General features: G+C 36.2%; 1 protein-coding gene and 1 long non-coding RNA gene across 2 annotated transcripts; one reads left to right on the top strand and one right to left on the bottom strand.

Annotated features, from left to right (window-relative positions):
* Nucleotides 1-1,471: 1,471 nt before the first annotated feature.
* LOC149177160 (uncharacterized) lies at nt 1,472-2,215 on the bottom strand. The gene is made up of 2 exons (XR_016258746.1): nt 1,921-2,215; nt 1,472-1,817 (listed from the first exon to the last, which is right to left on the bottom strand). It is a non-coding gene; the product is annotated as an uncharacterized LOC149177160 (long non-coding RNA).
* Nucleotides 2,216-17,881: 15,666 nt separating this feature from the next.
* Nucleotides 17,882-18,743, top strand: LOC149177161 (heavy metal-associated isoprenylated plant protein 39-like). The gene is made up of 3 exons (XM_089423315.1): nt 17,882-18,032; nt 18,133-18,208; nt 18,314-18,743. Exons 1-3 carry the CDS (start codon nt 18,027-18,029, stop codon nt 18,472-18,474), a joined length of 243 nt encoding a protein of 80 aa, XP_089279441.1. The 5' UTR covers nt 17,882-18,026; the 3' UTR covers nt 18,475-18,743.
* Nucleotides 18,744-25,093: the final 6,350 nt, after the last annotated feature.

The raw sequence follows: 25,093 nt of genomic DNA on the forward strand, positions 1-25,093 counted from the left end.
TAATCTGTTTTTTTCATAGAATGATTTAATCTGTTTTTTTCCACCAGCTGGAAGACAGAGAGGGAGGATCTGGCAATGGGCCATGAAACGCCAGGCCTCCTGGCGATGAGACTCTTCACAGTGACTGAACCGAAACTCTTCGCTGTCACTGAACCGAAACGTGTCTTCACAGTGATGAAACGTGTCTTTCTTCTTGGTTTCCTGTCTTTCTTCCTGCCTGAGGGCCACGTAGCCAGCGCAGCCTTGTGCTGTTATATCACTATTTCTACTGTCTGCTTCACACATGGGATTTCTTCTCTTTTGGTTGCAAAATTCTTTGCGGTCAGTGTTTCTTGCCCTTCTTTCTTTATGCTTTCTGATTTATGTAAGCCATTCTTCCTCTTATGGTTTCTGATTTATTCTTTTAAAGTTGTTATGGTTTGATTTGTTCTTTTCTCTGCTTTCAGTAAGCCCTGTACTATGTTTTCTATATGTGCAAATAGCTTGAATCATGAAGACAATATGTACGTTTAACCAGTGGTGTCAGCCTCGCTGCAACCATTTTTTGTAATAGAATTTTACCAGTTTCTGTTAGAAAAAACAGTGCTTTAAATCTCAATCATGCAATCGGTGCATTGAATATAGGTCTCAGCACAGATCCATCTGCTGAGGTTGTTGAGCACCCTGTGCTCTACAATCCGGATGCACGTGGAGGATCAATCAACAATTCCTTTGGATATCAGTGCATTGGAATTAAATGACGAATTGGGTGGACGGAATAAAGACCTCAGCGCAGTCCCATCTAAACCCTGATTTGATATGAGATTATTGGGTGCACTGATTATGGACCTTAACGCAAACCCATCTAAACCCCGCTTGGATATAAGTTACTGGATAAATTTAATATAGACGTTGGCACACACCCATCTAAACACTGATCTGATCAGAGGTTGCGAAACTAAATGATGCATACCTCAATTTCACATAAATGGCCGATGCAACTGTTCCAAAAGTTAACCCAAGGTCTGCCCCAAAAGGTACTTCTTCTACTTCTGGTTCAAGATTTGTTCAATAGGCTTCAAGATTTCTCAAAAAAACTCTCCAAGATGCTGATTCAAGGCTTATTCAAAAAGCTTCAAATTCTGTTCAAGAGGTTGATACATAATGTCTTTAGAAGCTGCTCCAAAGCTCTTCAAGGGTTGCTAAGAGTCATTCCAAGTACATCACTCGACATCACTGGTCTGAGATCATTGCACTGGTCAATGTTCTGATTTGGAGCTCAAAACCTAGAACCTATTTGCACAATCGCATTGATTCCTCACAGTGTTCCACTATTCATCATTTATTCCATTGTACATACCGACACTTACTTCGGACTTGCATCAACTGAGCATGGCCAGTTTTCCTAATCAGCAGAGATCTAAGCCTTGCATATTACCCTTTGCAATCGACTTCTTAAACTGTTCAATTAAACTGTTATATGTACCTTCGCTGACAACTTGAAGGAGGTCTGAAATTTTTATTCACAATCTGTCTAAATTTATAGTATGCCCCAGCTCTCTAGTAATTGTTCCCGTGGTATTGTTGGAGGACAGATCGATGTTTGATACTTCCAACAGTCTCTAACTCAGTTTCGAATTCCCGCAAGCTTTGTGGATAGTGTGTGTATAGTCTTTTAATAGCAACTGACTTACAGTTCTTAAGATCACATCTGTAAGTTGTGCTTGTAGCACCCTTGCCAATTATGAATTTCTCATTCAACTTTTCGGTCATTCTCATTATATCATCATACATGTATAGGGCCATATCCATGTGCAATATTACAAGCCTTGGAGAACCTGGTCAGGACATGCAAGAATCTTTTAACAAGAGGCATATATATTGATGGTGAGATGATAGCTTTACTCTGAGAAATAACAAATTTGAAATGAGGCATAACACCTTGACCCGTTTTGCTTGATGACCCTTTAGTGAATGGTTTATGTTGATTTGAAAGGTAGAGAGCGATGGTGATTACACACACTAATATCACTGAACCTAATGAGATGCAAACAATAGCTGTTGTTCACACAGAAGCTGTCCATTTACACAGTCAATAGATAACACTATGAATATAATCTAAAGGATATTTAATACAAATCTATGGAATCTGATTTGTAATATCTAGTTCTGTTATCACCTTTTGGTTGTCTGGCAGATATCCCACAAAGTCATCCAATCCAATAGCCACAGAGACCTGGATTTCCAACAAAACTGAGGCAAAAATCGTTCCCATCAGATAAAATGTACAGACTTGAGAATATCAAGAAGAAAACTGAATTTGATCTAGAAATAAAATGTGTTCATTATATCTATACCTTTCTGGGGTAAACCTTGTAAAGTTTTGTGTGACAGGAATATTCCCAGACAAATTGTTCATTCACAGAAAATGTCTTCAAAGTTTTCTGATCGCCCCGCGATTTTAATTGCTGCCGATTTTTCTTTTTGGGATCTTGCTTTTTGATGTCCGGAACTACACTTGATCATGTATGAGGAGTAATGGGTTCCTGTTTTCTCAAGCCCTCCAGGACGGTATTTTGTCATATCACTGTTTATTTTCTGTGAATGATATTTACTTCACATCATTATCACCGATAACAATGCATAAATCCCAATCTATTAGCGTAGTTGTAGTTGTGGAAAACCCATCCCAGCCGCATTTTAAAGTAGCGAGAAAAACCCTTAATGAGGGCAAGATGGTTAGGCTACAGCTATGAGTCTTGAGTTTTGAAAATGGCTATCAAAGCAAACCTTATCTGACTTGACACTGATTTGGGGTTGTTCTGGAACTATTAGTTTGAACTAATGTATAGTCTTTTGACATTGGTTTGGGGTTGTTCTGGAACTATTAGTTTGAACTAATGTATAGTCTTTTGACACTAGTCTGGGGTTCCGGAACTATTAGTTTGAACTAATATATAGTCTTTTGGCACTGGTTTGGGGTTGTTCTGGAACTATTAATTTGAACTAATGTATAGAATCTTTTGACACTGGTTTGGGGTTTTTCCGGAACTAATGTATACAGTCTTTATAGATTTTTGTGGCTATGTCTACCCATATATTTTTTATATACATCCCTTACCAAACAATTTGAATACATCAATCTTACCATGCCATTCTCCCTATGGAGTTTTTGTCTTATTAGATTACCCAGGCTTTTTAGGATTGCCTAAATATGTATCTTTTGATTACATCCCCTACCAAAACCATACGAATACATCCTTTTACTAAACAAAATCTCTTTGAGCACTCTGTTTTGAACTATGCTCTCAGGTTATTCAATCAGGCTTTGATGTGCATATATATATATTTCCCATGTAACGAAGTACAACCTTATATTCTAGCTATACTCTCAATTACAGAGTATAAGTAGGGTAAAATGTTTTTAAATATGAAGGTCTTACAACAAGGTGGCTGGAAGTTCTTGTAACGAGATCCAATCTTGTTAACTTTGGAAGTAATTTGACTCATAAAATGTATTTATATATTTTACTTCTGAAATCACTATTTAAGTTTGCAAAGTTATACATATTCTATTTTTAGTGTGCAAAGTCATGCATATTCTATCTGTAAATTTGAATTGTAAATTTGAATTGATAACTTTTGAATGATGCAACATATTTTTTTAACCATCAAATTATATTAAAAGATGATATTAAACTACTTGTTCTCGGATCATCTTGCATGTAGTTTAATCTCTGTTTTGTTATTGAATTTCTCCCTACCTTTATCTGACAATATCCATTTTTTACTATATGTGAAGCAGTTGCAAACTAATTTGTAGTTGTTGTTCAACTTTCAGCGTTGAAGGACATTTCTGGACGTTCTCTGTATTGCTTCAACTCTGGTAACAACCTTAATCTCCTTTCCGAGTTTTTGCTTCATTTCTATTTCATCCATGGACCATGATAGAAAATCCTCTTCCATCAATTGTACATTAGCCACTCAGCAACTATAGAGTCTTACTTGAAAGCAGAAAGTGTTTTTCATATATTTAACATTATGTATATTATAGAAGTAAAAGATGAGTCTTTTATCATATTGTTCAAGTTCCTTTGGAGACAATGCTTAATAGTAAGTGGGTATTATGGTAAACATTTTTATTTGCTGGGGCACCCACATTTGCCTAGGATTTTATAACATAAGAAAACCTTTAAATCCCTGCAAAACCTTCCTCGTGAGGATTAGATTGTGTGGATTATGTTGGGTTTTCTTCTCGCAAAGACTATTAATTTGCATAGCACTGTGCAGCTTATGTTGGTTACTCACACAACAATGTTAAATACAGATACTTTGCCTTGGCCTACTTTGTTTTGTCACTGGGCAATCCAACTTTCAGCATTGAGGGACATTTCTGGGCGTTTTCTGTATTGCTTCATCTCCGGTAACAACCTTAATCTCCTTTCCGAGTTTTTGCTTCATTTCTATTTCATCCATGGGCCATGATACAAAATCCTCTTCCATCAATTGTACATTAGCCACTGGTCAATGTTCTGATTTGGAACTCAAAACATAGAACCTATTTGCACAATCGCATTGATTCCTCACAGTGTTCCACTATTCATCATTTATTCCATTGTACATACCGACACTTACTTCGGACTTGCATCAACTGAGCATGGCCAGTTTTCCTAATCAGCAGAGATCTAAGCCTTGCATATTACCCTTTGCAATCGACTTCTTAAACTGTTCAATTAAACTGTTATATGTACCTTCGCTGACAACTTGAAGGAGGTCTGAAATTTTTATTCACAATCTGTCTAAATTTATAGTATGCCCCAGCTCTCTAGTAAACAATAGCTGTTGTTCACACAAAAGCTGTCCATTTACACAATCAATAGATAACACTATGAATATAATCTAAAGGATATTTAATACAAATCTATGGAATCTGATTTGTAATATCTAGTTCTGTTATCACCTTTTGGTTGTCTGGTAGATATCCCACAAAGTCATCCAATCCAATAGCCACAGAGACCTGGATTTCCAACAAAACTGAGGCAAAAATCGTTCCCATCAGATAAAATGTACAGACTTGAGAATATCAAGAAGAAAACTGAATTTGATCTAGAAATAAAATGTGTTCATTATATCTATACCTTTCTGGGGTAAACCTTGTAAAGTTCTGTGTGACAGGAATATTCCCAGACAAATTGTTCATTCACAGAAAATGTCATCAAAGTTTTCTGATCGCCCTGCAATTTTAATTGTTGCCGATTTTTCTTTTTGGGATCTTGCTTTTTGATGCTCTGAACTACACTTGATCATGTATGAGGAGTAATGGGTTCCTGTTTTCTCAAGCCCTCCAGGACGGTATTTTGTCATATCACTGTTTATTTTCTGTGAATGATATTTACTTCACATCATTATCACCGATAACAATGCATAAATCCCAATCTATTAGCGTAGTTGTAGTTGTGGAAAACCCATCCCAGCCGCATTTTAAAGTAGCGAGAAAAACCCCTAATGAGGGCAAGATGGTTAGGCTACAGCTATGAGTCTTGAGTTTTGAAAATGGCTATCAAAGCAAACCTTATCTGACTTGACACTGATTTGGGGTTGTTCTGGAACTATTAGTTTGAACTAATGTATAGTCTTTTGACACTGGTTTGGGGTTGTTCTGGAACTATTAGTTTGAACTAATGTATAGTCTTTTGACACTGGTCTGGGGTTCCGGAACTATTAGTTTGAACTAATATATAGTCTTTTGGCACTGGTTTGGGGTTGTTCTGGAACTATTAGTTTGAACTAATGTATAGAATCTTTTGACACTGGTTTGGGGTTGTTCCGGAACTAATGTATACAGTCTTTATAGATTTTTGAGGCTATGTCTACCCATATGTTTTTTATATACATCCCTTACCAAACAATTTGAATACATCAATCTTACCATGCCATTCTCCCTGTGGAGTTTTTGTCTTATTAGATTACCCAGGCTTTTTAGGATTGCCTAAATATGTATCTTTTGATTACATCCCCTACCAAAACCATACGAATACATCCTTTTACTAAACAAAATCTCTTTGAGCACTCTGTTTTGAACTATGCTCTCAGGTTATTCAATCAGGCTTTGATGTGCATATATATATATTTCCCATGTAACGAAGTACAACCTTATATTCTAGCTATACTCTCAATTACAGAGTATAAGTAGGGTAAAATGTTTTTAAATATGAAGGTCTTACAACAAGGTGGCTGGAAGTTCTTGTAACGAGATCCAATCTTGTTAACTTGGGAAGTAATTTGACTCATAAAATGTATTTATATATTTTACTTCTGAAATCACTATTTAAGTTTGCAAAGTTATACATATTCTATTTTTAGTGTGCAAAGTCATGCATATTCTATCTGTAAATTTGAATTGATAACTTTTGAATGATGCAACATATTTTTTTAACCATCAAATTATATTAAAAGATGATATTAAACTACTTGTTCTCAGATCATCTTGCATGTAGTTTAATCTCTGTTTTGTTATTGAATTTCTCCCTACCTTTATCTAACAATATCCATTTTTTACTATATGTGAAGCAGTTGCAAACTAATTTGTAGTTGCTGTTCAACTTTCAGCGTTGAAGGACATTTCTAGACGTTCTCTGTATTGCTTCAACTCCGGTAACAACCTTAATCTCCTTTCCGAGTTTTTGCTTCATTTCTATTTCATCCATGGACCATGATAGAAAATCCTCTTCCATCAATTGTACATTAGCCACTCAGCAACTATAGAGTCTTACTTGAAAGCAGAAAGTGTTTTTCATATATTTAACATTATGTATATTATAGAAGTAAAAGATGAGTCTTTTATCATATTGTTCAAGTTCCTTTGGAGACAATGCTTAATAGTAAGTGGGTATTATGGTAAACATTTTTATTTGCTGGGGCACCCACATTTGCCTAGGATTTTATAACATAAGAAAACCTTTAAATCCCTGCAAAACCTTCCTCGTGAGGATTAGATTGTGTGCATTATGTTGGGTTTTCTTCTCACAAAGACTATTAATTTGCATAGAACTGTGCAGCTTATGTTGGTTACTCACACAACAATGTTAAATACAGATACTTTGCCTTGGCCTACTCTGTTTTGTCACTGGGCAATCCAACTTTCAGCATTGAGGGACATTTCTGGGCGTTTTCTGTATTGCTTCATCTCCGGTAACAACCTTAATCTCCTTTCCGAGTTTTTGCTTCATTTCTATTTCATCCATGGGCCATGATACAAAATCCTCTTCCATCAATTGTACATTAGCCACTGAGCAACTAAAGAGTCTTATAAATTTCATTCAAAATTATTTTCCGATTGAAATGATTCAGTTAAATATATGCTTTCTTGATAATTTAAACTTTATTCCTTTGTGTTAAACTAATGCAAAGTGGTGCCATCGTGGCTGTCTTGTTTTTAGTGAACAGACTCTAGAAAATCTTAGATACAAACTTCAATACCTTTGCTTATGTCTGTCTGAATTCTAGACTAGTCATATCCCTGTATTGATATTATATTCCACTTGGCATTTTTTTTGTCATCCACACATTAAGAAAGTGGAAAACAAATACATGCATGTACATTTACATTTAGAATGCATGCGGAAATTGATTTAGGACTTTGCATGTGCTCTCTGCTCTATGTTGAAACAGTTTCGCTTCTCTTTCCTTAGTAGCTAGGATTTTCACTGCAAAAAAGAAAGTAAACGATTGTTTATCATCTTAGATTGCATATTTAGGAATTGTATATGTACATCACGCGATCAACCTTAAAGGCAAACTTCTTAAGAAAGATCAACTGTAAAATACATTTCAATAAACATAAAAATGCTTTGGAACCTAACGCACACCATTTAGAAGTCTAGGCTAGAGACGTGTTCCGGCGTCGTAAAGCCTGGTAACTATCACTTTCATCGTAGGTTGGGTGATTCCTCCTCTTTGAAATGACAAGTGCCAGTACGGACTTGTGCTCCCACGTACCGTCGAGTATATATTGGGAGACCATAGTAGGCTATATCCTTTATCCTTAGGAAGCTGTGTCTGCCGCCCTATTGATCGCAATGCACTGAACACAGCATTCGGGAAGATTGACTGCCGTACCATAAAAAGTATTTTGCAGTTTTGCGATTGGTTTGGTAATCCCCCTGTCCAGATATCCAGAGTAGTCACTTTCGTTCCTTTTCGGACTCCTTAAAAGAAAAGGACCATCTGAGCACTTGTCACTTCAGGTTCGTTAAAAATCGAAGGCAACTAGAGTCATCTTTAGCTTTTTCTCGACTCTTAAAAATTGAAAAAGCAAATTGTGTCAAAGTGTCATAAAATTTATTTAAATCGGAATAACCTCACTGTTCCCTCGTTGGTCTTAGGGTAGGAAAATGGAGTCCACCAATCAAGGATTTCCCCTTGGAGGAATCCTGCTCCCTTTTCCTCTAGGGGAGATGTTGGTGCACCTCATATGGCTACATTGACCCTTCCAGGGCTTGCAATTGGCCTGCCAATATGCTTTTTCTCGACCTCTGCCGTTCAAAACACCGTGATTCTTGAACAATCAACTCAGCAACCAGATGATACTAGAGTTGCCCAAATCGAAGGCGACTAGAATCATCTTTAGCTTTTTCTCGGCTCTTAAAAATTGAAAAAGCAAGTTGTGTCAAAGTGTCATACAATTTATTCAAATCGGAATAACATCACTGCTCCCTCGTTGGTCTCAGTTTGACAAAATGGAGTCCACCAATCAAGGATTTCCCCTTGGGGGAATCCTACTCCCTTTTCCTCTAGGGGAGATGTTGGTGTACCTCATATGGCTACATTGTCCCTTCCAGGGCTTGCACTTCGCCTGCTGGTATGGCTTTTCTCGACCTCTGTCGTTCAAAACACCATGATTCTTGGGCAATCAAATCAGCAACCAGATGATACTAGAGTTACCCCCAAACCTTCTATTTCGTTTGTTTCTCCCTCTCCTTCCTCTGCGCTTCGTGGAAGTATGCTTAAAAAAAAATGAACATATAAAAGTTGTTGTAATAAATATCTTTCTTCATTATGTTTACAAGCTTAGATGCCCACTCATTTAGAAAAAAATTGAATATGCTTCTTTCAACATTTTTTTGTTTTGTTTTGTACCAGAAAATGACATCAAACCTCACTGAAAATGCAATTTCCTCAATGTTATCTGGATCAACTCATATTCAACCATACCTACAAATTGCTGAACTTGAGCCAATACAATCAATGCAAAATTCAACTCCACGATATCGTACTGCAATTTCAGACGGAACACATAAGAAACACATCATGCTTCCAAAAGATTTCAATGATCTCGTAGCAACAGGCTTGCTACAAAAGGGTTCTATTATAAATGTTAAAAGTTGGACTACCTCAGCTATTGGTCCTTCAACGTAAGTTTGTTATAAATTTCTTATTTCAAATTTAACATTTTTTTATTTATAACACAACCGCTTCTAACAGTTATTCCTTTGACTCTCATTTGTCGTGTAGGTCTATAAAGCTAATAGACTTTGAAATATCTACTTCATTTGCACCCTTAATTGGCAATCCAAAAACTATGAGTATCCCCATCACATCTGATGAAAACTCTCCATCCTCATCGGATCCACATCCTCCATCAAAAAGGCACTGCCCTCTTCCAACTACTCCAACCCCGTCCGTTCAACCAGTTCAAATTCCCATCAAATCGTTAAACCCTTACCACTCAAACTGGTGCATAAAAGGATACGTCCAAAGGAAAACAGCTCTTCGACAGTTTCAGAATCAATACGGACCCGGTAAAGTGTTTGGTTTTGACCTGTTCGATACAGAGGGTGGAGAAATACATATTACATGTTTCAACAATGTCGCAGATTATTTTTTCGACAAAATCCAAAATGGAAATGTCTACATTGTCTCTAAAGGGAATGTAAAAATGGCTAATAAGCAATACAACCACTTGAACAATGACTGGGAAATTTTGTTGAATGCAACATCTACCATAGAACATGTTGCCAGCGAAAAAAAACATAATCCAACAGTGCGATTCAATATAAAATCAATTGATGATATCAGAACAACAAACGTCAACTCCATTGTTGATATTCTTGGTGTTGTCACAGACATTTCCAGTGTATGCACTATACGTAGAAAAGATGGCTCTGAAGTCAATAAACAAACAGTACAGCTTCGAGACATGTCAGGGTATAGCATAGATGCAATCTTTTGGGGAGATAATTTTAATGCCGTTTCACAGGAAATCTCCTCCCTATGTGCTACAGGAAATAACCCCATCATTGCAATCAAATCTGCACGTGTTGGAGAATTTAATGGAAAAAATATCGGCACTACAACGAGATCCATTGTTCTTGTAGATCCTGACATTGAAGAGGCCCATGCGCTAAAGTCGTGGTTTAAAAAAGAAGGCTCGACTGCAGCTTCTACATCTTTGACAACAAGATCTCCTTTTGGCCACCAAAAAAAAAAATAACAATTGCTGACATTTACAGTATGGATTCCTTAGAGAAACCAACATTTTTCCAATTAAAGGGCACAATAACAAAAATTGGTATGGATAGTTTTTACTACATTTCTTGCCCGTCGATTGTTGGTGGGAAAAAATGCATGAAAAAACTTATTCCACAAAATACAGGGATGTGGTTCTGTCCAAAATGCAACGCTGAAGTAAGCGACTGTGATTACAGATACTTATTGAAAATCGACATACAAGATCACACTGGTGAATTGGCTTCAACTGTTGCTTTCGAAGACGCGGGCTCTACAATTCTTGGAAATAATGCCAAAGACTTCTATCTATTATCTTCAGATCCAGAACTAATCAAGGAAATTGTCTCTAGAGCGTTATGGACAGATCATATCTTCACACTATCGGTGAAGACATAAACTTTTAAAGAAGTCCCACGATTGAAATGCGTTATCATAAAAGAAGAAAAACTGCATTTCACGACAGAATGCAACAACATCCTTCGAGAAATTCAGAGCATCTCGACATTGTAGATAAATATTGCAGAATGTGTTCCTTGCTTTTTGGCAATTCCTATTGTCCAATTTTATAAATACAACTTTACAAGATATATTGTTGCATGTCTTCTTATGAAATTTTCTTATATACCATTGAAATAAATATTCGTTCTCCATTGTATCTAGCATTATGTTAGTAGACAAAATCACATTTTTTTTTCCTTTTATCAGCTTTACACATGAAACTACCTACATGTATGCAGAAAAAATACTAATACGTTCTTTCAAAAACATTTCTCAAATAAAAAAATTCACATGGCACTGTTCAGAACTTAGATTTTTTTCCCCTTCTTTCGCTTTCGCTTGCATTTTTTACCCTTCTTTCGCTTTCATACAATAACATGGTTGTTGTCTCCAAATAACATTCTTCTTTTCCCCTCCCTTGCTTATAGGTACCATAAATTTTGCGAATGGCTTCTTCTTCTAATAATGAACGTGCTCGAAGATACTATGCAACAAATAAAGAACGAATAAATGCACGACGCCGTGAGCTTTACCAAGCAAAAAAAAACATCATAGAATGTAAAAAACACAAAAAACAAAAGGGTGACCAACCTTCCTCGTCTGAAATGGCCCACCCTGAAAACAATCCTCCCTTGCAATTATCAGACTCTTTATCTTCTCAGCAAACCTCTCAAACAAATACATCCATGCCTCATTTCCCTAACCCCTCCTTCGCACATCCTTTCAGCAACGTTTATACTGATCAAGCACATTGAGATTTCTGTTCAAAGCTTGATAAACTTCCACCTAAATGCCCATGCTCCATTTGTCTTGAATCATATCCTGGAATACATATCCGCAATTCCAACCACATGTATTGCTGCTCCAGATGCGCCTCTGAAACAAAGGGTCATCGCTTCTCATTATCAAACAACATGGACCCTGGCCCTCAACCAGCTACCCTTACGTCTCTTTCACAAATAGAAGAAATGCTCATTGCTAGGGTTAACCCTATACTGTAGGTAACACATGCACGTGGTGGCCAGTATAAATACAGTGGCCACACAATTTGTTTTCCTCAAGACATTACAAAAATCGCAAACATGTTGCCACGACGTGTTGAGCACTTGGACATCCTAATTGTCACGCGTCATAGTAATGACCATAAGGCTTATGATTTCATTGTCAGTAGACATCGCGTTCTCGCTGCATTGGAATACAAATTGGCTAATGACCCATACTATAAGAATGTTCGTATTGATTCCAACGCACTGGCATCCTTACCAGCAATCCCCACCGATGTCTCCTCCTCCCTTCACCATTCCAATACTACAGAAACCACTGTTCGCCTTTCACTTGAACCACCCCATGAGCTCACCGAAGATTTCACAGACCCATCCACTGGCCAAACATCATCGTTCGTACCCATCATACCCAATACAAATACATAAATCCAAGAAATCCACCATTATTTGCATGCTTACAACCACCAATCTGATACTACAATTGAGTGGCCAACAATTGGTTTATCGCCAGTCAATGAATACAACACAGAAGGTCTACTCTCTATGGCTTTCCCCGCCCTTTTCCCGACAGGCGCTGCAATGCCAAATTAGCCAAGAATGAAAGTAGTGCAGTTACATGAATATGCACTTCATCTCATACGTTACTACGATAACAGATTTGGAAGCCACCCACGCTTTCGTTATTACATATATAATCTCATGATGCGGCATCGCAGTCAAGCAACAACGTCGATTTTTGTGAAAAAAAACATCACAGATAACTTTCCAATATCTATTCAAGATCTGAACATTCGATTAGAACAATTTCCAGATGAGCAATTGGCAGAGCAAGTCATGCGATTCGGTAGCTCTTTACGTGGAACAAGGTCATTTTGGCACAAAGCTAAAAATGAACTAATGGACATGATATCTCAACTCGGTTGCCCGACGTTCTTCTTCACATTAAGTGCAGCTGATACAAAATGGCCTGATCTTCATGCAGTCATGCCCAGATGTCTTCCTACTGATATTGGAAAACAACAAAAGTGGAGAAATGATAACATTATCTCTAACCCACATTTAACATCATTATATATGCACCATAGATTCACGACATTTCGTGAGATTATCTTAGAGAAACACTTGAATACAAAAGATTACTGGTACAGGTACGCATTCTACCGCATTTTTTTTCCTCCAAGAACTCTAAACAACATTCCTCACCTATTGCAAAATTATCTTACAAAAACGCATACTTGTTAGGTATGAATGGCAACATAGGGGATTTGCGCACATCCATGGTTTCCTTTGGATAGAAAATGCACCTGATATGGAGAATCTCAACTAGGAAGACACATAAGCAGTCGATATTGCAAGGCAGTTCTTCGACAAATATATTTCCGCTTGGAACCCTCCTGCTCCTTCGACTTCAAACCAACCAAATGCTTTGACAAATCCCGAAGACCCTTGCCTGTTGTCCACACCGCAAATCTTCAGAACCAATCCTTTTAGTGACTATGAACAACTCGTCAATTGTGTTGAACGTCACACAAAATGCTCAGAAAGCACGTGCCTAAGAAAAAATGGATCCTCACTCTAATGTCGTTATAAAGCACCGTGGGAATTACATCCAAAATCGGCCTTATTCATTGATTCCAATGGCCAAAAAACATACACCCCTGCTCGGAACGACGATCGACTCAATAGCCATAACCCTACCATCCTATCTATTTGGCATGCAAATGTTGACTGCCAACCAGTACTCTCCATACACGCTGTACAAAAATATATCGCCAAATATGCATCCAAAGCAGAAAAAAAATCTGAAAGCTTCCACGACATGCTACGTAGAATTGTCCTGGCTTCACCCATTGCTGACCCAGCAACATCCGCATTTCGAAAATTTCTTGCAGAAACCCTTGTTGATCGTGACATTGGAGCACAAGAAACCTGCCATATGCTGCAAAAATTACCATTAACATTATGTAGTCGGCCATTCATTTCTTTAAATGTAAACCAAAAAATTCTTATGCGCCTTCCACAAACGGACACCACCTCCACTACATCCCCGCACTTCATAGATACATATATCCAGCGCCCTTCCACCCTAGAGTCCACATCACTAATAGAGTTGGCAAGATCCTGGTCATATGATCCTCGTCGCAAAACAAACAAATGGAAACAAAGGCCTACAAAAGCAATTGTTCGGGTCATACCACGTTACTCCTCCATACCATCCACAACAGAACCTTGCTACGCTGACTTTTGTAGGGTTGAACTTATGCTATACAAACCTTTTCGCCGTATCGTACAAGATATAGGAGATTCTGCTGCAGAATTCATCGCAAATTGGCAAACATTTCGCCCATTCTACAATCCTTGGCATCAACACCGCACACTATCTGATATTGAATCTGTCACAAATGATACCTCAACTATGAATGAAGCCAATCCAACAGACACCATGGAAATAAATGAATGGGAATTACTTTCCCAATTACACCCTACAAATGAGCTTCTCATAAATGACCTTGACATGCTTGGTCTTCGTGGCTTTGATGACACCCATAACTGGAATCATACCACTATCCCATTGGATCTACAAAATAATGCAATATAATTCATTGAGAATAGCTGCTCCATCCACCGCATTCTTCAAACACATCAACATACCCTGCCGACCCTTACTACATTATCTCCAATGCAAAGAAAAGCTCTAAATATTATTTTTAATCATTTTGCTAGGAAGGATTATTTACCCGCTCTCAGAATGATAATACAAGGCACTGCTGGTACGGGAAAATCCCTCCTTATTAATTGCATCAAAGATATGCTCATAGGCCTTGCAAGCCTGGAACCTTCACCGATCATGCTCCTCGCCCCTATAGGGGTTGCTGCCTTCAACATACAAGCATCGACAATCCATTCTGCTTTGCACCTTCCTATAAAGGATCTTATGCCGTTAGAAGGTAGTGCTCTTGCAAAATTCCAAGAAGAACTCAGGCATATAAGATACATACTAATCAATGAAATGAGCTTCATTGGGCCAAAGCTTCTCGGCCATATTGATGAACGTCTTCGCGAGGCATTTCCCCACCAAAGAAACACTCCTTTCGGTGGTTTTTCCATAATATTGGTTGGTGATCTCGGTCAGCTACCACCCGTCAAAGACATACCTCTATATGCAGGGACGAGCCACGGAAGCGCACTGTGGAACACCTTCAACACAGTCATCACATTAGACACAATATTTCGTCAACAAGGCGACGACATCGCACAGGTTACTTTCAGGAACATTCTTGAGAACATTAGAGATGCAAATCCAACAATCGACGACTACAACGTACTCATGTCGCACACAGATTCCTTTTTATCAGAAGAAGAAATATGTTCATTCCATGATTCCATGCATCTATTTCCAACAAATGCTCAAACAATGGTCCATAATAAGCAAATGATGAAATCTCTAAACACTCCTATCGCACGATCCATTGCTGAAGATGACAACACATATTCCAGTCTTTCCTCTGAAGATGAGAAACTTGAGCGAATTGTGTTGCTATGCAATGGCGAAAAAGTTATGTTGACTTCCAACCTTTGGGTTTCAGCCGGTCTTGTTAATGGTTCCCTTGGAAAAATTGTAACCATCTTTTACAAAGAATCAACTGCACCACCACAAATTCCAACATTTGTTGTCGTAGATTTCCCCAAGTACATTGGGCCTCCTTGGGATGAAAGAAACCCCACTCACTTGCCTATTCCAACAGTAAAAAGAAATGGTCGTGCACAAATTCCACTGAAGATGGCTTGGGATTTAACCATACATAAATCTCAAGGTATGACACTTCCAAAAGCAACAATTGACATTGGAAAAATAGAACGTCAAGGTTTCACATTCACAGCTATTTCAAGAGTGCCTTCTCTACAAGATCTCCGGATTAACCCCGCATTCAGTTTCGATCGTTACAGTAAAATGAAGGACAACAAAAACATTGCTCGCAGAAAACACGCAGAAGAAATTCTCTGTTCAATGCCGCCTCCAGATAATCTGCTCCAACCCGTACTTTGACATCACCAAAAGGTTTCCTCCATTTATTTACCTCATTCTATTTCATAACATACTTTTCATATCTTTCAACAACAACAAACTTTAATCAATATTAGTAAATAAGCAAATATTAGAATGTCTTTATATTATCTGTACATCTCATTCTAACCTTTTCTTTCTTTTGCAGCAGGCCACATGGGCTCAGAAATAACATACCTGCACAACTACATGTAGATTGGCAAGCAAAAAAACTGCATCTCCAGCTGTGCATTGACCTCCAATGGTGTTCAATATGCCGTTATTCACCATGCATCTTCCACTAACAATATATGGATCCCCATAGCAAAGGTAACTTCATTACCATTCATTCCAGATTCATTTTGACACAACTCACCTGCAGAGTATTACTAATAAATTTCTGCAACTGATTTACATATTACTAATTCTAACAAAAAATAAATTTTGTAGGTCCATTGCTGCTTCTTCAGGCCTTCGCTACCTCCACCATGTTTTCGTACAACTTCAAATATGGAATGACAAGCACAATGTTCTTTAGACTATTATATTCCTTCTCGAACCTCTTTTGTTACAATTCACTGTTTGTATTTTCCATTTCAAACTTGAAAAAGGATGTTTCAAGATCAAATACCGTTTTCATTGTTTGTTTCCTCACAACTATTTGTGTTTTCCATTTCAATCTTTAAAAAGGATGTTACAACACACTATTTGTATTTTCCATTTCAAACTTTAAAAAGGATGTTACAATACACTATTTGTATTTTCCATTTCACACTTAAAAAAGGATGTTTCAACATCAAATACCATTTTGATAGTTCATGTCCTCACAACTATTTGTGTTTCCCGTTTCAAACTTAAAAAGGGATGTTTCAAGATCAATGCCATTTTGATAGTTTATGTCCTCACAACCATTTCATTGTCAATGGGTTTTAACATATTTTGTTTACAAAATCAATTGACTTTAATGATTATAATACATGTTTTCAATATATCTTCATATTAATTTAATTTTCAATTTGAGTAATGGTTTCTTAAATAGCCCTTTCCAAATCAATATGGTTGCCCGGTTGTTGTTCGCATATTAATTTAATTTCCATTTGAATAATGATTTCTTAAATAGCCCTTTCCAAATCAATATGGTTGCCCGGTTGTTGTTCGCATGGATTCATTCATTTATCTTCACCTTTAACTCCACAATTTTTACCAACTACAAACAAAGGTCTCTAAACAGGTTCAATGCATATTTATGGCTGCTTGCATTCCATTTCAACGGTTTTAGGCATCGCTCCCTCAAATTAAAACTCTAATTCATCGACCCTTGCTTCCAAAAAAGCCCGCAAAAGCCTATTCACGTTTCAATATTCTTCCACACACTATGCCTTACGGCGTTTCCTTTGCAACACTAGGTGCAAATGCTAGTATAATTTCTTTGAAAAATATTTCTAATACTCAAGATACAAATACTTTTCATTCTACCTTTATTAAAATAATTTGATTTAATTAAAAATATAAATACCACTCTACTTCACCATAATGATTGCGGAGTAACGTCATGATCCAAAATAATTTTGCATCCCACTCTCAAAAGATTAGAATGTCCATTCCCATACGTTTCTGAAACGCTAAAGACAAACAACAATCTATACTCGATCCTTTATTGTGCTCTCACTACACTCGACTCAATTCGCTAAAATATCTTTAAAGTGAGACTCAGACAGCTGTGTCCTTGATGCCCAGTACAATCGACGACTTAAACGCTGTAGTTGCTTCCCGGATCCTTCTGGAACCACTGACTTCGAACTTGCACTACAATTTCCGGGAACTTGCACCGCCACTAATGTTGAGCTTATTTATTTCGCTCATTGAAGCCACTTTGTCCTCATCCAAAGACTTTTGGAACGCAGAAAAAGATCACTGAAGGTCCGATAGTTTAATTTTATCTCTTAGGATTATACTAGAGGCAGGTCGGTATTCTCCAATCGGCTATCGAAATGAAGGTATATTTATATCAATTAATCTTTTGCAGATTCGTGTTAGGGTTACTGATTTGAAATATTTTATATCAAATTCATGGTTAACCATAATTTGGATTTGCAGAAAATAGTGTTGAAATCGACTATGGAAGATGAGAGAAGCAAGAGAAGAGCCATGAAGGCCGTTGCAGAAACCGGAGGCACGAATCTGCATTGCCTGCTTCCGCCACAATATTTTATTACCATTTACAATATATTTAGGTATATGATTTACGCTTACTAATGTTGCCCATGTTCTGTTTCAGTGGTCTCCATTTCTGTGGACATGAAAGAGGGAAAGATAACTGTGGTTGGAGAAGCAGATCCTGTGTGCCTCGCAACAAAGCTGAGGAAAATAGGGTTCAGGGCAGAGTTAGTAAGCGTGGGTCCTGCCAAAGAAGAAAAGAAGGAAGACAAAAAGAGCTGATAATTTGTTAACAGCTTCAAGCCCAATCCTATGTTTTATATAATTCTCATAGCCAGAGTCTGGTAGGCACCTCTCATTTTATGGTGAGAGTTGGGTTTTAAAGGTGTATGTAGGATATTTTATTGGTTAAGTTTTATATATTTCTCACCACCACAGGGACTTGCGCTCAAAAGGTGTATACATATATTTCCATTTTGTGAAAAAAAACGGAATTTGGCATTTCAGTGATCTCTCCTCTGAGATTGGTCCTTTAAAATTTCTTAGACTAATTCCTGACATATTAATATCGAATCAAATTTGCATTGTACAGCTTCCCGGGTGTATGATACAGTTGAAATCAGGCAACGGGCCGTCAAAAGGACCCACCAAATAACATCATATTGTATGGCTTGCAGTGAAGCGTAGCTTTTTAAAAGTTAAAATTCATTGATGTTTCAGTATGTTACTTTGTAAAGATAAATATATCGAAGATTAGGTATACTCGTGTTTCGTTATAATGGGCATGAATGAATAGCATATAGTTTTTAACGGTCTGTTCTCATATAAATATTGAGAAATGTGATAGCTTCCCATAATGCTATTATTTGGATTTTGAGAAATGTGATAGCTTCCCATAATGCTATTATTTGGATTTTGTGGGATATTGTAAGAAAACATAGAATTGGAAATTTTGATTCTTGCGGAAAGGATTATAGTAGATATGGTGCCTGAGCAAATACCATGCATCAAATTCATATAATACTTGTTGGGTTGAGAAAAATTTGCACATCACATCCATGTTAAGTTTTCGTAATCAAATCAACTTTGATTTAAAATTGTAAAAGTTGAAAACGAATCAACATTTTTAAAATATGGCAGTCGTTAAGTGGAGAATCCTATTTCCACCTCTATAGCAAAGTTATTGCACTCTGACATGCAAGGGGAATAGTGGGTGCCTTGCATTTCTTTTTCCCTCAAAGTTGACTTTGGCATGTTAGCACCAAGACACCCACTATTCCCCTTGCATGTCAGAGTGCATTAACTTCGCTATAGAGGTGGAAATAGGAGTTTACGTCATTACGCGTCAAATCTAAAAACAGAGATCCGTTCCTCGTACGACACACCCATCAAATCTCAAAAATAAAGATGCCTCATGAATGCGTGGAGATTATTAGCTTCTGATAAGGTAGTACTTCAACCATTCATTCGCTTAGGAGATTTAACATATATATAATATTATTAAAACAATTATTTCTCATACATTTAATTGTTGGCTCCCCGTTAATGGTTGTGGAGAAGGATAATGCAACGCTTTTTTGTGTTTCGTGGTATATGGTTAAATTTAGCGATGTGTCTTGCAGGTTTTGGTGTAACGGTAATCGTGAGTCCAACAAGTGGTATTAGAGGGGGAGATTGTTGGCTCCCCGTTAATGGTGGTGTAGAAAGATAATCCAATGCTCCCTATGTGTTTAGTGGCATGTGGTTAAATCTAACAATGTGTATGTTTACTAACACCTACTAGTTTTGGTGTAATGGTAATCGTGACTCTAACATTAATTATATCATAATTAACTAATAGTTCAATCTACCTCATTTCAATGAGTAACCCCTGGGTACAAATGTTTCCACTATGATTGCAGTGGCTTCGTTTCTATTCGGACAAAACATTTTAACTCCATTGTCGAGACTCGAGACCTTCAAATAGTAGCACAAGAAATCGCACTCATATGCATGATGTGAATCTACGCATTTAATTATATGTAACAACAGTTTTCCACACCCAAATTCCTCCATGTTGGGCTCGCTATGCCAGATTCTAGATTTGAGTCTTTTACTTTGAGAAAGCATAGTTACTCAATTTGAATTCCATTTAATATATACATTTTTTTTAATCAGTGAGTGTATATTTTTCTAATATTGGAATATATATATATATATTTAGAATTTTAGAATTTTGAAAATCTCAAAAACTTCTGAAAAATTATCGCCAATGATATATGTTGCAAATAAAATTATATTGTATCTAATTATACCATAAATTATATGAAATTTAATATAAACTAAACTTTTTATAAATTTCACATTATAGTAAATAATATAGATTCCAGATTACTAACCATATTTATGTTTAGAATATAGTCATATATTAAATATATATGAATATTTTCTTAAAATATAGTTTTATATGTTTAATATTTATTATTTATTTATCAAACTATTTTGTAAATTTAACAATAACATCTATTATTTGTTAATATGATCAAACCACTTTTTATTTACAATACAAAATATATTACACCAACATAGATCCATCTTAAATACAGATCTAACATGAGAGAGGGATTTAACTATTTAAAGTGTAAATTTTTTTATGAGAAGACATTATTTAAAGGTTTTGTATAGTTATTTAATTTTTATTTTTATTTTTAGATTTTTCATAATTTTTATTTTGAGGAATATAGAAAAATTTCAATTCAGTTTTGATAATAGAAGTTACACATCACAGTAGACTATAAAATAAATTTCTGAACTAATTATAATTTAATACTTGTTTAAATTTCTAATTAAAAATCCACAATATTATAACCCATAAACTTTAACGGTGGGCGTGGAGTATGCCCTAAAACTGCTTCTGCTTGGCTAAGAGCTCGTCTTCCTCGGACGTAAGGAAACAGGTTAACGGCCCAAGACCCAGAGGCATCTGGCAGGAGTGAAAGCCTGCTCCCATGTGTCAACTGACATTCGCGGATAGCAGCCAGAGATGGCTGTCCTCACTGTTGGCTTGACAAACTGAGTTTGATAGGTTTTTCCACCTTTTGAAAAAAAAAAAAGAAAAAAAAAAAGAAAAAAAAAAAAAATACTCTAACGGAATTATTAACCCTCTTATTAAAAAATTTACTTTCATAAAATTCATTATATGAAAATTAAAATACCATCATCATTATGCTATCTAATAATAAGAAACGTTATTTAATCCTAATCGCAAACACAGGCCATGAAGAATTAATAATTTATTGTGAATCTTTGGATTAATCCATACGAAATTTCGAACTCTCGTATTAAACCGTATCGAATCAAATAACTGAATCTTCTATTTTTTTCGTGCAGTTTGGTAACTATAACGCGGAGTAAACTAACGGGACAAAGACACCTACCCACTTTACATGGTGCATCATCCATACTTAGAAGCAAAATTGAACATAGTGGATGACTACACAAACTCATGTGTTTTTATATTTCTTAAGATATATTTACATAATAATATTCAAGTCTTTATTGTCCAAGGCTCTCATGCTCCTCCTCAAATTGCCTCTCTTTTTCTGAGCTATTTCCTGCCTAATCGAACTCTAATTTTATATACATATATAATTTTTATGAGCTACGAAATATTTTTAACAAAACAAAGGTAAATTGGACATTTGTCTCAACTTCTAAAACTTTCGAACAAATCAATTTAACACTTGTTATTTTTACAAAGGCACATTCGCCACAACACCAACTCACCTAACAAACTAACAACCCATATTCTTCTTAGAAACACGACACTTGTATTTATATTAAAATCCTTATTTTATACAAATTACAATTGAGAGAATTTCTTCCCCTTTGGAAAATTACATCACCCTCCTTGGGTCGAATTCAAATTGTTCACTAGGGGTAGATGCTCCTGCATCATTCATCCTAATGTTATTATAGCTTGGTGACAGGGTAGAGTTCTATGGTAAAACTACCTACAATTGGGTGGAAATTGTTCATTCTATTGGTTTTAGGTAATTTTCTCCTCATATTCAGATAACTTTGTATTTCTACCAATATTAATTTGATTTAATACTATTGTTATAAACTTTATGTATGCTATGGGTAAATAAATAAGAAATTGTTGGGTGATAATTTGAATTATTTAACTCCTAAATTTTGTTATATGTTGAGAGAAGGAATGCTTGTTGTATAACTCTATATTTTTTTCTTTGTATTCTATATAAAATTGAAGAAATAAGAATCAATATATTAGTATAATCTTATAGTTTTCTTATCTTTTTGGTAAGATGATTCACATATGAACTAAGCCTTTTCATTCTTTGTAGTTTCCAACAATTTATGTCTTCTTTCCCTACAATTTGATAAATATTATTTGAGAAATAGTTTGATTTTCGATGGTGTTTTGGATGCCTTTAGAGGCTATTGTAAATTTATGAACCTTTTGGAGTCTTCTAGGCAAGTCTTTGCCTTGCTAGAATCAATGTTAGTCCTTTGAAATACGATTTAATGTTTAGCGATTTTTTATTTTATTTTCGAAAGTTGGCGATTGAAAGTTTTGTCCTTAACGCCTAGTCATATGGACAAGTGGGGACTGTGACCATGAGCCTACTTGGAAGGGGTAAAGGGGGTGGAGACTCAGAAAGTTTGGATGATCCAAACACTATCAAATGTAAAATCCTAACACCTAGGATCTATCAACTGCCAAAATTTGGATACTAGAATCCGTCAAGTGAGCAATTAAGGGTGATTGGAGGTTTTCTTATGCTAAAGTAGCATGGTTCTAACGTGAAGAGGAAGAAAAATGGTGCTTAGGGGGATCTCCAGGTGGTAGTCACCATAGAGGTGGCATGGATTAATGAATTTTCAAGATCGAAAAATCCAAAAAAGTCAAATTTCATTAATGAGAACTTTTGGAAATTTCTAGATATGGATATCGAAAATTTTGATTGGATTGACTAAGCATATTTTAATAGATCTATATCAATCCAAAAAATTTGATGATCTTAGAATTTGGGAGAAATAGAAATGGATAATAATAAAAAATGAGATCCATATTTGAAACTACCACCAATGTGCCTTGCTTGCAAAGGTGGCACAATGCGGTGGCAACATGTGAGCATAGGACTACCATGTGTTGGCCACATATCAAATGACATGATGTAATATGATGGTGACATGTGGGAATAGGGATGTCATGTGTCATCCACATGTTAGTGGTATGGTTGGTAACATGGCATAAGATAATGAAACTTCTTAGAGTCATAAATTTGTGTACAAAGCTCAGATTTGGAAGGGATTTATATCATTAGAAAGCTCTCGATGAGTAAATTGTGATATTAGAAAAGAACTTCAAGTTGATAAAAGAAGAGGAAATTTAATAACCCCATCTCCTTAGGATATATTAAAGGATTATGAACTAAATAGAACAATGGCACCATAGAAAATTTTTTATGTATCAAGTTCTATATTTTTTCATTATTTTTCTTAAATTTGGTTATGTTGATAAATTTTGAGTTTTAATAATTGGGGTGTATTACTCTAGTTCCCATGATTCTCCATTGTCCACTCAATATTACAATACCCAGATTTCTTATTCCTATAACAATTCCAATATACCAACTCATTTCCCCATCAACTTGCACAACCCTAGGAATGGGATCTCATTCTCTACAATGTGATCCCTCAAGCAATCCCACTTCACTCCAAGGATTTAGCATAGGTTAGAAAAAAAAATAACTCAATAGTGTTAAATTGAAAACTTAATGATAAATTACAACCATGTGATGAGATTCCTCTTTCTGAGAGGACTAATTTTGATTATTGAAGCGCTCAATTTCGACAAGGGAAAGTGTATTTTTTAATTAATGCCCACATGTGCATATTTGATCAGGTCGGGGCTAAAGTAAATTAGACAGCCTTAGAAGGATATAAATACAAGTGACCTCAACCTATTTTGGACATGATCGTGTAGTATTCTTCTATTCTCTTCTTTACTTTATCTCGCACAGGTCTGAGGAAAGTTTACGAAGATTGGTTGGCACGGATCCGAAATTGCAAGATGTTAAGCTCACATCTATGTTTTTAGGGTTTTGGGTCTTAGTCGTAGGCATGTCATGGAAAAATTTTGACCGCAATCGCAGGCATGTCATGGAGAAATTTTGACTGGAGCCTTTTGGTTGCATGCACGACACATCTTCCCTGTGACTGGGACCTAAAGGTTGAATTTTCAGCTGACCAAAGTTTTCGCTCGTTGACTACAGAGTTCGACAGTTGACTATGGACAATGACAATTGATTATAGTTTCTTGAAATAGGTTTTTGGATTACTAGCATTATTGGATTCATCTCATAGATATTTTCTAGTTGATTTTTTTGTATAGGTTTATGATGAAAGATATGAACCATTGTACTCTCCCCATAGTGGGTTTTGCCCTGGTCTTCAATCAATCATAGTGTCTCTATGTGTGAATGTTTTTCTTCTATTGTTCCTTTATGTTCTGTTGCATTGATGATGATGACATTCTTTCTATATAATTGCATATGTTGTTGAGTAATGTTATAAATATGAATAATGACATGATCTTATGGGGTGAATTTAACATGCAAATGTTGAAATGCATTTATCAAAGCAAAGAACAATATAGCCCTAAGAAAAATTAACATGGTATCAAAGTTGGGGTTAAGAAAAGTCATTGAACATCACCCCTATGAAGACACCTTTTATGGAAGCAATAGAAGGTGGTTATGGCATGTCATTTTCTCACATTAGGCAAATGACCACCAGTCTGGATCTTTCGCTATCCGTCAAAGTGTTCCAAATCATTCCCCCGCAAGGCTAGAGCCTAAACAATCCCAAAGAGAATGAAATTTCTGGATTACAA

This window comes from Pinus tabuliformis, chromosome 4_1 (assembly GCF_031772625.1).
Source record: "Pinus tabuliformis cultivar Carrire ecotype Pingquan chromosome 4_1, CPIR1, whole genome shotgun sequence".
Lineage (NCBI taxonomy): Eukaryota > Viridiplantae > Streptophyta > Pinopsida > Pinales > Pinaceae > Pinus > Pinus tabuliformis.